The 12623-nt window shown below is 37.0% G+C and overlaps 1 protein-coding gene across 6 annotated transcripts in view; it reads right to left on the reverse strand.

Moving 5' to 3' along the window:
• The window catches only part of PKN2 (protein kinase N2), a 137320-nt gene that overhangs the window by 12346 nt on the left and 112351 nt on the right, over window positions 1-12623 (reverse strand). For 3 of the 6 annotated variants that reach the window (XM_037907284.2, XM_037907285.2, XM_037907286.2), the window contains exons 19-20: window positions 11317-11459; window positions 9412-9519 (exon numbers count right to left, since the gene is read on the reverse strand). In XM_037907284.2, the coding sequence (XP_037763212.1) occupies window positions 9412-9519; window positions 11317-11459 (251 nt within the window). Of the gene's footprint in view, window positions 1-2140; window positions 4630-4707; window positions 4789-9411; window positions 9520-11316; window positions 11460-12623 lie in introns of those variants that run through there. The other 3 variants (XM_037907282.2, XM_037907281.2, XM_037907287.2) reach the window with 2 other exon arrangements.

Here is a 12623-nt window from a genome sequence, read left to right on the forward strand (position 1 = left end):
CAGGTGCTGAGGAGTTAAGTCAGGAGTTGTCTCCCCTCCCCCAAACTAATTGCTTCCAAAACTGGATGCCTCTTGACAGTGTCCCTTTGTGTTCAAAGCAACAACTGTACTTCTGGTTTCTGAACTAATTTTGCAACACAGGTGCAAGATTTACTTTAATTATCAAAATGAACAGCTGAGGGGGTCAGGCTGCTACACATCTGGTCCTAATCCATCCAAGGCAGGGCTCTGTGCCCAGTGCTAATATTACTAATTGTCAATAGGGCTGACTGTGTTTTCTTGCTGCTTCAGTTTTAATTCCTTTCTCTCACTGAAGACTTGAAATGTGGCAGCTTTAAGTTTTTTTTTTTGTGTGTGTGTATTTTTCATGCCATTTGAAGTCCTGACTCCATGTGATCATTAATTCCCATTCTATAGGAGTAAAAGGTGGTGTCCTGCATATCCAGACTAACTGGGTGGAGATAAGTTGCATTCAAGCTTCATAAATTTTCCCTTGATTGTCAATAGGTTGATATTCTTGCCCTAGACTACTGTTGTGTGCTCCCACAGTTCCAGTGCCTGTGAGCTAAACCAGGGCCTTTCAAAGTACTGAATAGTTAAGGTTCTTAACAGGTTGACCTGTGTTGTGCACCGTGTGCTAAGGTAACCTTACCAGGTATTGTGCTTAGTAAATGTACACCAGCTTATTTTACGACTTGATTTTTAAAAAACCCAAGGATTGAAGCTGAAAGTACTGTATGGGATGTCCCCTTCAAAGGTAATCCCAGCAAAGTTAGTTTGACCTAAAGAAGCATGTTTCATAAAATTTGGGCATGAGGGAAGATTACCACACCCTCGCTCTGTGCTGGAGGATAACTGTTGGAGACCAGAGAGAAGACAAGTAGGAGCCTGCTTTGAGGATTGTGTAGTGGCACTGAGGCAACTCCTCTAATCCACCTACAGGCCCAATCCCTTGTCGAGATGAGGAATAATACACTTTACTGTCAGATCATAGGTGCTATAGAATAGATTTTTCTGAATTTGAGGGACTTTTTCTAGGCCTTGCAGCCTTTGATACCTCAGTTCTACTACAGGAGTAAATTATTTTCATCCCATTCATAAGCTTATCTTTAAAAACAGGCTCCAACTTGTATACAACACAGTTTTAACTTCAGATCTTAACTCACATAGGTACTCTGATGGAAGTTTTTTTTCTTAACCATAGGTTTCAGAGTAGCAGCCATGTTAGTCTGTATTCACAAAGAAAAGGAGGACTTGTGGCACCTTAGCTTATGCTTAAATAAATGTTAGTCTCTAAGGTGCCACAAGTACTCCTATTAAAGTAACTGTTCCCATTTATTTCACTTTCTGGACTGAGTGATGCTAAAGAATGGTCCCAGATGTTTTATGGGTGGAAATTTTTAAATAAACACTACCTTTTCTCATATAAGGGAACATGATCTCTAGCTCTCAGGATAATCTCCTACTCTGGTCCCCTTGGGGTGCTCTTTGGAAAGGAGAGGGGCTTTAGGTTCAGCAGGTAACCCATGCTCAGAAGACTCATGGTCCAGCTTGTAGAGCAGTACCCAAGGGAGGCATTGGTTTAGGAAAGAATGAGAGTATACATCATGTGCTGTATTATCAATCAATCAGCCCGATTAGTGAAGGGGCAGGATTCCTCAACTGCATCACCAATGACCTGGACATTTAGATTTAAAGTAGCTTATAGACACCTGTAGTATGAAGGCAGTAGGCATTGCTCATGTGCTGCTAATTAAAATGTAAGTGAAAAGTTGCTACAATTTATTAAAATGAACAATGGTAAAATTTGGCTTCGCTTAGTCAGGAATCAACCATTTATAACACTGTTTTTAAATTAACAGGAACTAATCTTTATATACCATCATCCCTGTAAAAACATTAAGCTATTAAAGGGTGCTCTTATACAGATGGTCATATTAGGCTCCCTAGGACTGTGTGCCAGTGTAAAGTAAGCAGCAATTAGTAACTAAGGTTCTACCAAAAAGTTTGGAGTTTTGTTCTAAGTATCCTCTCTTATGGTGGTTTAAATATCAAATTCAGAAAAAAAATCTGTGGGGGAGGGGAAGTGAAATATGTAAGCCACTACAGTCAATCAGTAAAATCATATTTAGGACACAAGTTACAAACTATTTATACTTTAATTTGTGATATTAATGACTGCAAAACACTTCGAATGACATTGTTAAAGGCACATTTCATTTTAATGCATAGTGTACCATTCTAAAATATCCTAATTTCCTTACAAAGTGCTTGAGCAGCCACATACAGATAAAGTATAGCAAAATATATTTACAATCTAGTTAAAATCTTAATCTGCCTAAAAATAATTTTAAAAAACTACAGAGATAAAATTAGTGCTTTCTTTCAGCTTAACTGTGTGAACATACCCTGCCCTACTATTTTTTTTTTTTAGTGATTTACTTAGATGAAGAAAAACTCTGTACAAGATGTAGTTACAAAAAGGTATTTCCCAGGGTGCTTTTTAAATGCTAAGCATCCTCTTTTAGACACTTTTCTCTATATATGTTTGGGAGCCCAAAAGGGTAAACAGACTGTACCTCAAAAGTATTGAGTGTTTAAATTTAAGTTCGGTTTCTTTCACACTTCAAAGATAATCAGCATCTTGAAACAAGTTAAATTATATTGTTCCCACTTTAAGACCTTCATTTAATAAACCAAAAACATGATTTCTATATTCTGTCCTGTTGCCATTCTTCCTTTTTGCCTAAAAGGAAACTCTCTTATACATTATTCAGGTATATCAACCCATTTTCTCCCAGAGGCCTCATGGTTCAGGACTTCTGATATTTAGTGTTCTAACCAACAGTCATTTACTTACAAAAGGTTCACTTTTCAAAAGTAACACCTTGGTGTTTCACTACTCCATTCTTTAAAGATCAGCATGGTTTGTGTTTCTTTCGTATTTCATTTGGAATATTTAATTCCACAATCTGCACTCATTTGACTTTGGATTTTTACAGTCTTTGCTAACCATTTTCTCTCCAGGTACCTAGATGAACCTACAAGAGGTAAGCACAGGATCAAATATAAATGTTATTGAGTTAAGGAAAACACTGAACTTGTTTTCCAAGAGTGGCTGTTTACCTACAGAACACTGACAGCCAAAAATAGGTCTATGGAGGAGTTTAAAAGTACACACAGTATCTGGTCTAAACTATTTTTTGACTTTTGAGGTACAGGTTTTAGTGTTGAGGTTTATAAAATATACACTTATCAAAAATATTTATACATTCTGTTACAACATATTGCTTTTACCCTCAGTAATTACCAATCTTAAGTTCTGGAATTCAGTGGCCCAAAATGTATACAAATGTTAGTCTATTAAATCAGAGTTCTGTGATGTGTTCACATGGCCACTGTGCAAAATTCATGAAGTGGTACAATTAAATTACATGCCTGTAACTAAGAATGCATTATAACTTCCAAATATACATGTTCACAGCATGTATACATTCAAAACATTTTGTTTTCTAAGATATGATATATAGTAGACAAGATGAACTAGATAGCTAAATGGTATGATTAACTTAAGATTTTGTCCAATTAGTGGAAAAAGGCTTGGATTTCAAGAGTACAGAAGTGGATGGACTTAGGAACACACACTATTGATAAGACTGAACAGACATTCTTATCTCCTGAGTTCCTTCTCTCCGCCCCCTCCCCCTTCCTTTTTCTTTTTTTAAGCCATGCTTAAAAGCAAAAACTGTTTTGGCAAGTGGCTTTGGTAAACTTTCAGGACCTGTCTGTTTTTGTTTTATGGAAGCACTTTTACTGTTCTCTAACAAAGGCAAGGCATTTAACACTTTTTTCTAATAAATACCATAGAAAATTTACAAAACAAGGCATCAGTTCTTTGTTTCCATTTTAAAACAAGCTGAAAGTGTGCATAAGTCTAAAATTAAACATTTTTGGACATTACAGTAATTTTTTTAAAAACTGACCATTTGCCTTCTCCAGATAAAAACCATATTCTCATGAATGTCAACAGCACACCAAACTTCTATTTAAAGATGGCTGAATAAAGTTAAATGGTTATCAATCTAGCTCAAAATCTCTCCCCCCCCCCCCCCCCCCCCCACTTAAGGCATGTATTTTACAATGTTATCTGCTGTAGAAAAGTAAAAATTACAGTACAGATCCAAGTGTGTCCATGTGAGAGAGCTTAATGTGGCCTGTAGTCACCAACTCAGCTTAAATGCTATAGAACTGCTTTCCAGTGCTCAGATAAAAGTATGACATGGAGGCCACTCTTCACAAGAGTATTAAACAGTACACTAAATCTTCATGTGAATAAAAATCAGAAGCTACAGGTGGCACAGAGAGCAATTGAAGGGTTGGTATTCTTCTGAGCCGGTTAGCTAGGATTTCACAGTATCTAGAAATTTAACACCAATCAGCAATGTAATCAAAATCTCTGAATGTTTCCTGCTCTTCTTCTGAAAGTATCCTTGGTTCCCGGGGTGGAGTGAGAATAGGTGCTTCTGAGGTAAATTCATCATCAAAATTACTAACATCTTCTCTTCCTCTAATGGTGGGTACAAAAGGGGGTTTCACTTTCTTAGCCAGCAAAGCATTCCAATCTATGAGCTGTAAAACAATCAATTGTGGGTTAGTTTCTTGCCTCAGAGAATTAATATTTTACAAACTACACTAGCTTTTACTTACCCGGAAGAAGTGATGCTTTTTCACATCCTCAGCATCTTTCTCACCAGCTCCAAGACGCCGCTCTGGATTTCTTCGTAGCAGCTAACAAAACATTTTGAAGATCTTAGCACTCAAAATTGGGGGGAAAATATAGAATAGGTAGCTGATGCTACAGTCCAAAGGAGCAAGGAGATTAGATTTACTGGAAAAGCACATACTCTGTCCCAGAGGAAATGTGTTGCCCATGGAGTAGAAGAGGCAGAGGCAAAAGCTCTAAATTGTAAAATTTACTTAAGCTTGTCATCTTTTCCCTCATTTAACCTGGGAGAAAGTGGGTCCTTATAACATCCATATTTCTCCACCCCTCCATACCCCGTTTCACAGAACTCAGTTTTGTTAGAAAAGGCTGAAAACTGCTTCATGCTTTGCCACAGAGGGAAATGTGAGATTTCCAGTCACTGAAACCCTAGAAACTAAATTCTGATCTCCATGTAGAAGCATGTTATTCTATAAATGGGCCCATAAGCCAACACCTCAATTCTATGCTTGTGTTAAGTTTCTAACACAACAGACATTTAACTCATCCTTTTACTAAATACTGTGTCACATACCACACTCATCCATGACCTGAACACAACAAAATGAGTTAAAACTAAGAGGATAACTAGTATCTACCATATCTTTAACATGCAAGTCCTAACACCAGGTCCTGGGTGATCACATGGGAAAACTCTGCTCTTGCCTGTAAGTGTAAGTGTCCAGTTTGGAGTGACTATTCTGTAAGGCCCATCTCTTTCACTGGGCTAACGACAGATCAGCAACATAGAAATAAGAACGGACAGCAATGGTTTGGATAACCCACCACTGAAAAGCAGTATTAGCCACTGAGGTGAAGGAGTGCAGAGGTACTACTATTTCCATATAATTTCATAAGATAACCAGTATCTTTTTGCCCACGAAGTCACCATAGCATAAATGAAATGAATGCTAATGGGCACCTTTATTACTTCCTTTGCAACTTTCCATAATAAGCAATTTCATCCACCTTGGACTGGACTTGCAAGGCTTCTGTTCCCTTCCTTACAACTTGTGTATTGAACAAAAAGGAAGTCCCATTTCCTGGACATGGACCAAGTAAGATCACATTTACAAGATGTGAGGGGACTGGATCCTAGAAAGAAGTGACTCTGAAAAGGACTTAGGGGTTTTGGTGGATAACCAACTGAACATGAGCTCTCAAACGGGATACTGCGACTAAGAAAGGTAATGCAACTCTTGGATGTATAAACTGGAATAAAAAATAACAGTAAGGTGGTGCTATTACCTTTGGATACAGCATTAATGAGACTATTGCTGGAATATTGTGACAAGATCTAGTGTTCAGACTTCAGGAAGTATATTGACAATTTGGAAAAGGTTCAGTAAGAGCACTGAAAATGATCAGTCTGGTAAACCAACCTTACAGTGAGAATCTAAAGAACCACCGTCTTTTTATCTTATCAAAGAGATGGTTAAGACATGACTTGATCATTGTCGGTAAGTACCTGGGGGATATTTGATAGCAGACAAAGGCATAGTGATCTATCTTGTGGAACTGAAGCTACGCAAACTTGAAATAAGGAACAACTTTTTTAAAGCAGCGAAGGTAACTGGCCATTTGAACAGTTTACCAAAGAAAAAGTGTTAGATTCTCCATCACTTCTCGAAAGACCAGAAGATATGCGATAGTTCGACCAGAAGTTATTGGGCTTGTCACAGGAATTCTTAGGAGAAATTCCATGCTTATGTGTTATGCAGGAGGTCAGACTATATCACCACTGTGGTCCTTCCTGGCTTTAAAAATCCATGAAATCGGGCTGTCACATGTTTAAAAAAATTGCAATTAATTGCACTGTTAAGCAATAGAATACCATTTATTTAAATATTTTTGGATGTTTTGTACATTTTGAAATATATTCATTACAATTACAACACAATATAAAGTGTACAGTGTTCACTTTACAATTTTTGATTACAAGTATTTGCACTGTAAAAAAAAGTATTTTTCAATTCACCTAATACAAGTACTTTAGTGCAATCTCTTTAGCATGAAAGTTGAACTTACAAATGTAGAATTGTTGTTTTTGAATGCATTTTTTGTACATAATGTAAAATTTTAGAGCCTGCAAGTCCACTCAGTCCTACTACTTGTTCAGCCAATCGCTTAAACAACTTTGTGTACATTTTCAGGAGATAACGCTGCACTCTTCTTGTTTACAATGTCCCCTGAAAGTGAGAACAGGTGTTCTCATAGCACCGTTGTAGCGGGCGTTGCAAGATATTTACATGCGCTAACAAGTCATATGTCCCTTCATGCTTCAACCACCATTCCAAGGGATATACGTCCATGCTGATGATGGGTTCTGCTTGATAACAGTCCAAACCAGTGTGGACTGATGCATGTTCATTTTTATTATCTCAGTCAGATGCCACCAGCAAAAGGTTGATTTCTTTTTTTTCGTGGTTCGTGTTTTGTAGTTTCCGCATCAGAGTGTTGCTCTCAAGACTTCTGAAAGCATGCTCCACACCTCATCCCTCTTAGATTTTGGAAGATACTTCAGATTCTTAAGCCTTGGGTCAAATGCTGTAGCTATCTTTAGAAATCTCACATTGGTTTTGTCAAATCTGCAGTGAAAGTGTTCTTAAAATGAATAAAGTGCTGGGTCATCATCCGAAACTGCTATAACATGAAATATATGGCAGAATGCGGGTAAATCAGAGCAGGGGTCATACAATTCTCCCCCAAGGAGTTCAGTCACAAATTTAAACAATGCATTTTTTTAACGAGCGTTGTCAGCATGGAAGCATGTCCTCTGCAATGGTGGCCGAAGCATGAAGGGGCATACGAATGTTTAGCATATTTGGCCTGTAAAGACCTTGCAATGCCTGTTCTCACTTTCAGGTGACGTTAATAAGAAGTGTGCAGCATTATCTCCTATAAATGTAAAAAAAACTTGTTTGCCTTAGCGATTGGCCGAACAAGAAGTAGGACTGGGTGGACTTGTAGGCTCTGAAGTTTTACATTGTTTTGTTTTTGAGTGCAGTTATGTAACAACAACAACAAAAATCTACAGTTTGTAAGCTGCACTTTCACAGCAAAGATTGTACTACAGTACTTGTATGAGGGGAACTGAAATAATATTTATCATTTTTATAGTGCAAATATTTATAATAAATATATACTGATTTCAATTACAACACAATACAATATATATATGAAAAAGAAACATCCAAAATATTTAATAAATTTCAAATCGTATTCTATTAATAGTGCAATTAAAACTGCAATTTTTTTAATCGCAATTAATTTTTTTTTAGTTAATCGCATGAATTAACTGATTAATCAATAGCCCTACTATGAAGGACTGGGAACTGCTTGGATGTATTTTATTGCCCTAATATTGTAGGAGAATAGCCAAGCCTCCTTCTGCCCAGCTTCAGAATGAAAGATGCTGTAATGCAATCTTAAATAGTGCACTCTTCCTTTACTGCTATATTACAGTGGAGTTCTCTTCCTCTTAATGTGAGATTATCTAAATGGGGTCAGTTTAAATCTAGTGCATTTGGAAAAGATTTAAATATAGATGTCAATAGTTTTAGGTTTAGTCGTATGACTTGGTACGGTATGCTTTATCCAGCAATTGAAACATTTTAAGTCTAAGATTTAAAGGAACAAAGCTCTAATCACATTTCAACAGATAGGGGCTTTTTAATCTGCTTATAGAATTTCTTTCCTTCAGTTTTAAGGTTAAATATGTTAGCAAAACTATCTTCTGTCCCTCCTAAACAGTGGAATAATTTAGCATCTCAGAAGGAAGATAAATGAAATAACGCAATTCACCAGAGGGGGTGATCTCATGAACTAAGCATTCTGTTTGAAACACAAAACTGCATGCTGTGTCTACTCAGGTACTGGAATCTGTTTTCTGAGGTTAATTTGAGCACAATAAAATTCATTTAGCACATTTTCGGGAAGAAAAGTAATGGTCCCGTCTATTCTATGGGGACACTGCCAATGCTATGGATTTTTTTCTTAAGGGTTTGCCCTGGTGTGTCTGGCCAAAATTCTTATACTATTGGAAAGCACACTGTATATTAGTTGAGCATATGGCTGCACCCTTTAGCCTAAGGTATTTCACTTATGCTGTGTCTAGACAATTGTGCCTCCTCTCCCATTCTTATGAGAAGAGACTTTTAGATGTAGTGTGTGTGGTATTTCCAACCCCTGACAGAATGAAATGTGAAAATCCCAAAGTCTCTTCTTAGCATAGAATACTCATGTGGTAGTACTGAGCTACCGTGTGAGTCACTGGGAAGGTGTTCTGTTACAGAATTTCCTATTTAAATGTGGCTGGGAAGGAATGGACCTAGAAAAATCTGGGTCAGTGTTAAGAGATTAACAAAAGTTTAATTTATAAAATGTAATGTAAGAAGTTTTAATGAATGAAAATGATTTTGTAGGAATTTTTTTTTTTTTTTACTAACTAGAGAATGTAAATAATAGTCAAACACTTAAGTTTCATCTTAAACCAAAATGGTGATGCTGATTTTAAAAAGTAACAGTGAAGCAGTTCTGAAACCAATCTGATGAAAACAATGTCAAATGTAATGCAGGCACTTAAATTCCCCTCTTCATGGAAAACAAAACAAAAACATGAAAATATTTCACTTTTACTATAATCTTACCCTTCTCATTATAGAGATGGCTTCTGTAGAAAGGAACCGTGGATATCTTACTTCATCATTTACAATACTATCAAAAACCTCTTCTTCATCATCTCCAGGGAAGGGTGACTATAATATAGTAGTGAGGGGGAAAAAAAAGACAAATCTCATTTTTGGAAGCTAACTTTTAAAATCAACCTATTGTTTCCTAATAAACTAAAGCAAGTTGCTGCTGCTGCCATATTTAAGGTAAGGCAAAAAGGAGAACAATTGCCTTATTGCACATTCAGCTGCCCGTTTAGACTTAAATGTCTCAATGTGTCAAATTATTTTCCTCTCTCCCTGTAATAGATAACGCAGCTCTCTATAGGGGAAAATGCGATAGTAATACTTCTTATAGACAGACAAGACAGGCCACAACATCTTGTCCCTTAATCATTTTTTTTTTAAAAATGTTTGGTTTTTAAAAACACATTTATAAATAGTTTTCCTGTGCACTGAGGCATAAATAATAAACTATCTAACATGGTAGAGCATTTATTGGTACTTGTTTCAGGTGGCTGCCACTCCAAGGTACTGTGGTCATCCCAAATTCATTTTGATAAAACATTTACCACATCATACCATCCAGCAGTTTTTAAACTGTGGTTTATGGACCATTTGTAGGTCATAGGGTGTTGGTGCGCTTCATTTCCATTTGAAGAAACAGAAGTTAGGGGTAAAGATGGAAAAAGGACAAAAGTAGGTTTTGTGATTAACTTTTTTCTAAAAGGACAGAATGCACATGGCATTAAAGACAGCTATTATTAATAAATACTTCTCTATTACTATTTTTCAACTTAAGCAGTTGTATCACCTTCAAGGAGTTTTTGCAATTAGGGCAGGAGGCGAGGTAATATTCATTTATATATGCTAACATCTATGGTGCAGAATTTCTAGGCTACTACAAAGAAAATAAATTAGATAGGACATTCACAGAAAGTGTGAAGAGCAAAAGGGTGTTGTAACCATGTTATGAGATATGAGGATATAAAGAGCGAAGGTAGGGGAATCTTATTACACCAACTTCTGTTGGGGGAAGGAAAAAGCCACCAACAGAAGTTGGTCCCAATAAGAGAGCTTACCACAACCACCTTGTCTCTCAAGAGAAAAACAGTAAGTCAAATGCTAAATAAGTGTGTCTTGCATCATGACCTACAGGTTGCTGTGAGAGTACACTACAGTTTAAGGTTGAATTTAAACTTCCATTGTAACTTTTCCCCTTCTTCAGAATTTCATGATTTTCTCCCCAAAACTGTTAAGCTGAAATTTTCCATGCTTGCATTGAGGCCAGAGTTGTGGAATATTGGTTTTTGTTTGTTCATCTAATTTTGCTTAACAAACAATTTGGTTTACGATCTTAGATCTTTTAAAAAAAGAATCCAATACTTTTTCCATATGTTCTGATCTGAAATTGCACGCCCCAGTGTTAAAAATAGCTGATGCTAGAACTTCAGCCTTGTTTTTGTAAATCTCCCTAATACTCACTCAGTCTAATCTGAAGATAACTGGTGAAGTGGTTTGAAAGTTACAAATGATTAAGTTTGGTATTCAAACTATATAGTGCCACTGAAATCAATGAGCTACAATGATTTACACCTGCTGAAGATCTGGCCTATAGTGTCTTCTATTCCTTTATTTTTAACAACAAAAAAAGCTCCACCTTCAAGTTTTCTCATTAAGATACCCCATAAAAATCCATACAGGATATGGAACCAGGCCTATATGATACAATAGCTGTAAGCTTAAAAAGGTAGGACATTCTAGAATTCGAGAGCTTGAGATATCCAGTTTATTTTTGTAATCATGCTAGGTTTTGTAAGGTTGCTTACACACATCCAAATCTGATGGGGTATCAAATATTTTTTTTGCTACAACCATGCTTACCTCCCCAACTAGCATCTCATAGATGAGTACACCAAGACCCCACCAGTCCACAGCTCTTGTGTAGGATGTTTCTGTCAACACTTCCGGTGCAAGAAACTCTGGAGTGCCACAGAAGGTGCTTGTTCTATCTCCAAATCCCATTCCTGCAAAAATTACAATTTTCATAAGAAACAAGATGTATTCTTACTACTCCCCTTCCAAGTAAACAACTGCTTCAGTCAGTAAGATTTATTCTTCAAAGCAACTATGTAAAAGAAAAAAATTAATTATTGGACTTCAACAAATGAGTTCAGTTTACAAATCTTCCCCCTTTGTCAGCCATGCAAACACAGTCTTGGCCCTGTGCGTCAAGCTGGATTCTCTGTTTGTACATGACTACCAGTACTGATGATTCTGCAAGCCAAATTAGCCCCTCAGTTACACCTTGGTCATCACATTGAAGACAATGCGCTTGGAGAGATGCAACGAAGTGGAACTTAGTAAACAATTCAGTTGGCACATGAGAAGAAATAGAACACATTTGTCATTTGCAGCACTGCAACCAGAGCAGGTAACAGAAGTAAAAAAGTAGCATACACTTATTTTTGACACTCAGATAAGCAAAAAAGATTACGATGTACATGGAGTGAATCTGTTGAATAAGGTTTCATTTTACATAATCATTTTTCACAGCAGAACTATACTTTAAATTAGTAGGGTTTCTTCTACCAGATTCTAGCATATGACATCAAAGTCAGAGAAAGTCTTGCACAGGATTTAGTTGAAGGTATACACAGTATACAAATATGACGATATAACAAATCTCTATTAAAGTTGCAATGATTATTATTATTATTTGTATTACCACAGTGCCTAGGGGCCCTAGTTATAGACCAGGCCCCCCCTGTGATAGGTGCTGTATTTTGCACCAGTAGTGACTAATGGTATTACTGTAGACATCACTATGTATACATGTGAGCCATGATACTAATGCTCAAGGGCATCAAGGTGGTTGGGACTGTGAAAATGTATGGGGAAAAGTGTACTACCTCTTTAAGGGACAGGCTGGAGGTGACAGCCTAGGGATAATCAAGTAGGCCCTGCCACTTTCTGAGGCTGGGCTATTTAAACACACAGAAGCTGAGGGGAACAGAACCCAGGCTGGCTGCTGCTCTCTCTCTCAGGCACCTATAGATAAGCCTAAGCTGACTCAAAGACTTCGGTGTGGACTAAATTTGGGAGCACTGAATAACAGCGCTGGTGAACTGTTCGTTGCAATGAAATATGATTAAAAAGTGACACGGCATTTGGTTAACTTATGTTGGCTT

The sequence above is a fragment of the Chelonia mydas genome, chromosome 8 (genome assembly GCF_015237465.2).
Source record: "Chelonia mydas isolate rCheMyd1 chromosome 8, rCheMyd1.pri.v2, whole genome shotgun sequence".
Lineage (NCBI taxonomy): Eukaryota > Metazoa > Chordata > Testudines > Cheloniidae > Chelonia > Chelonia mydas.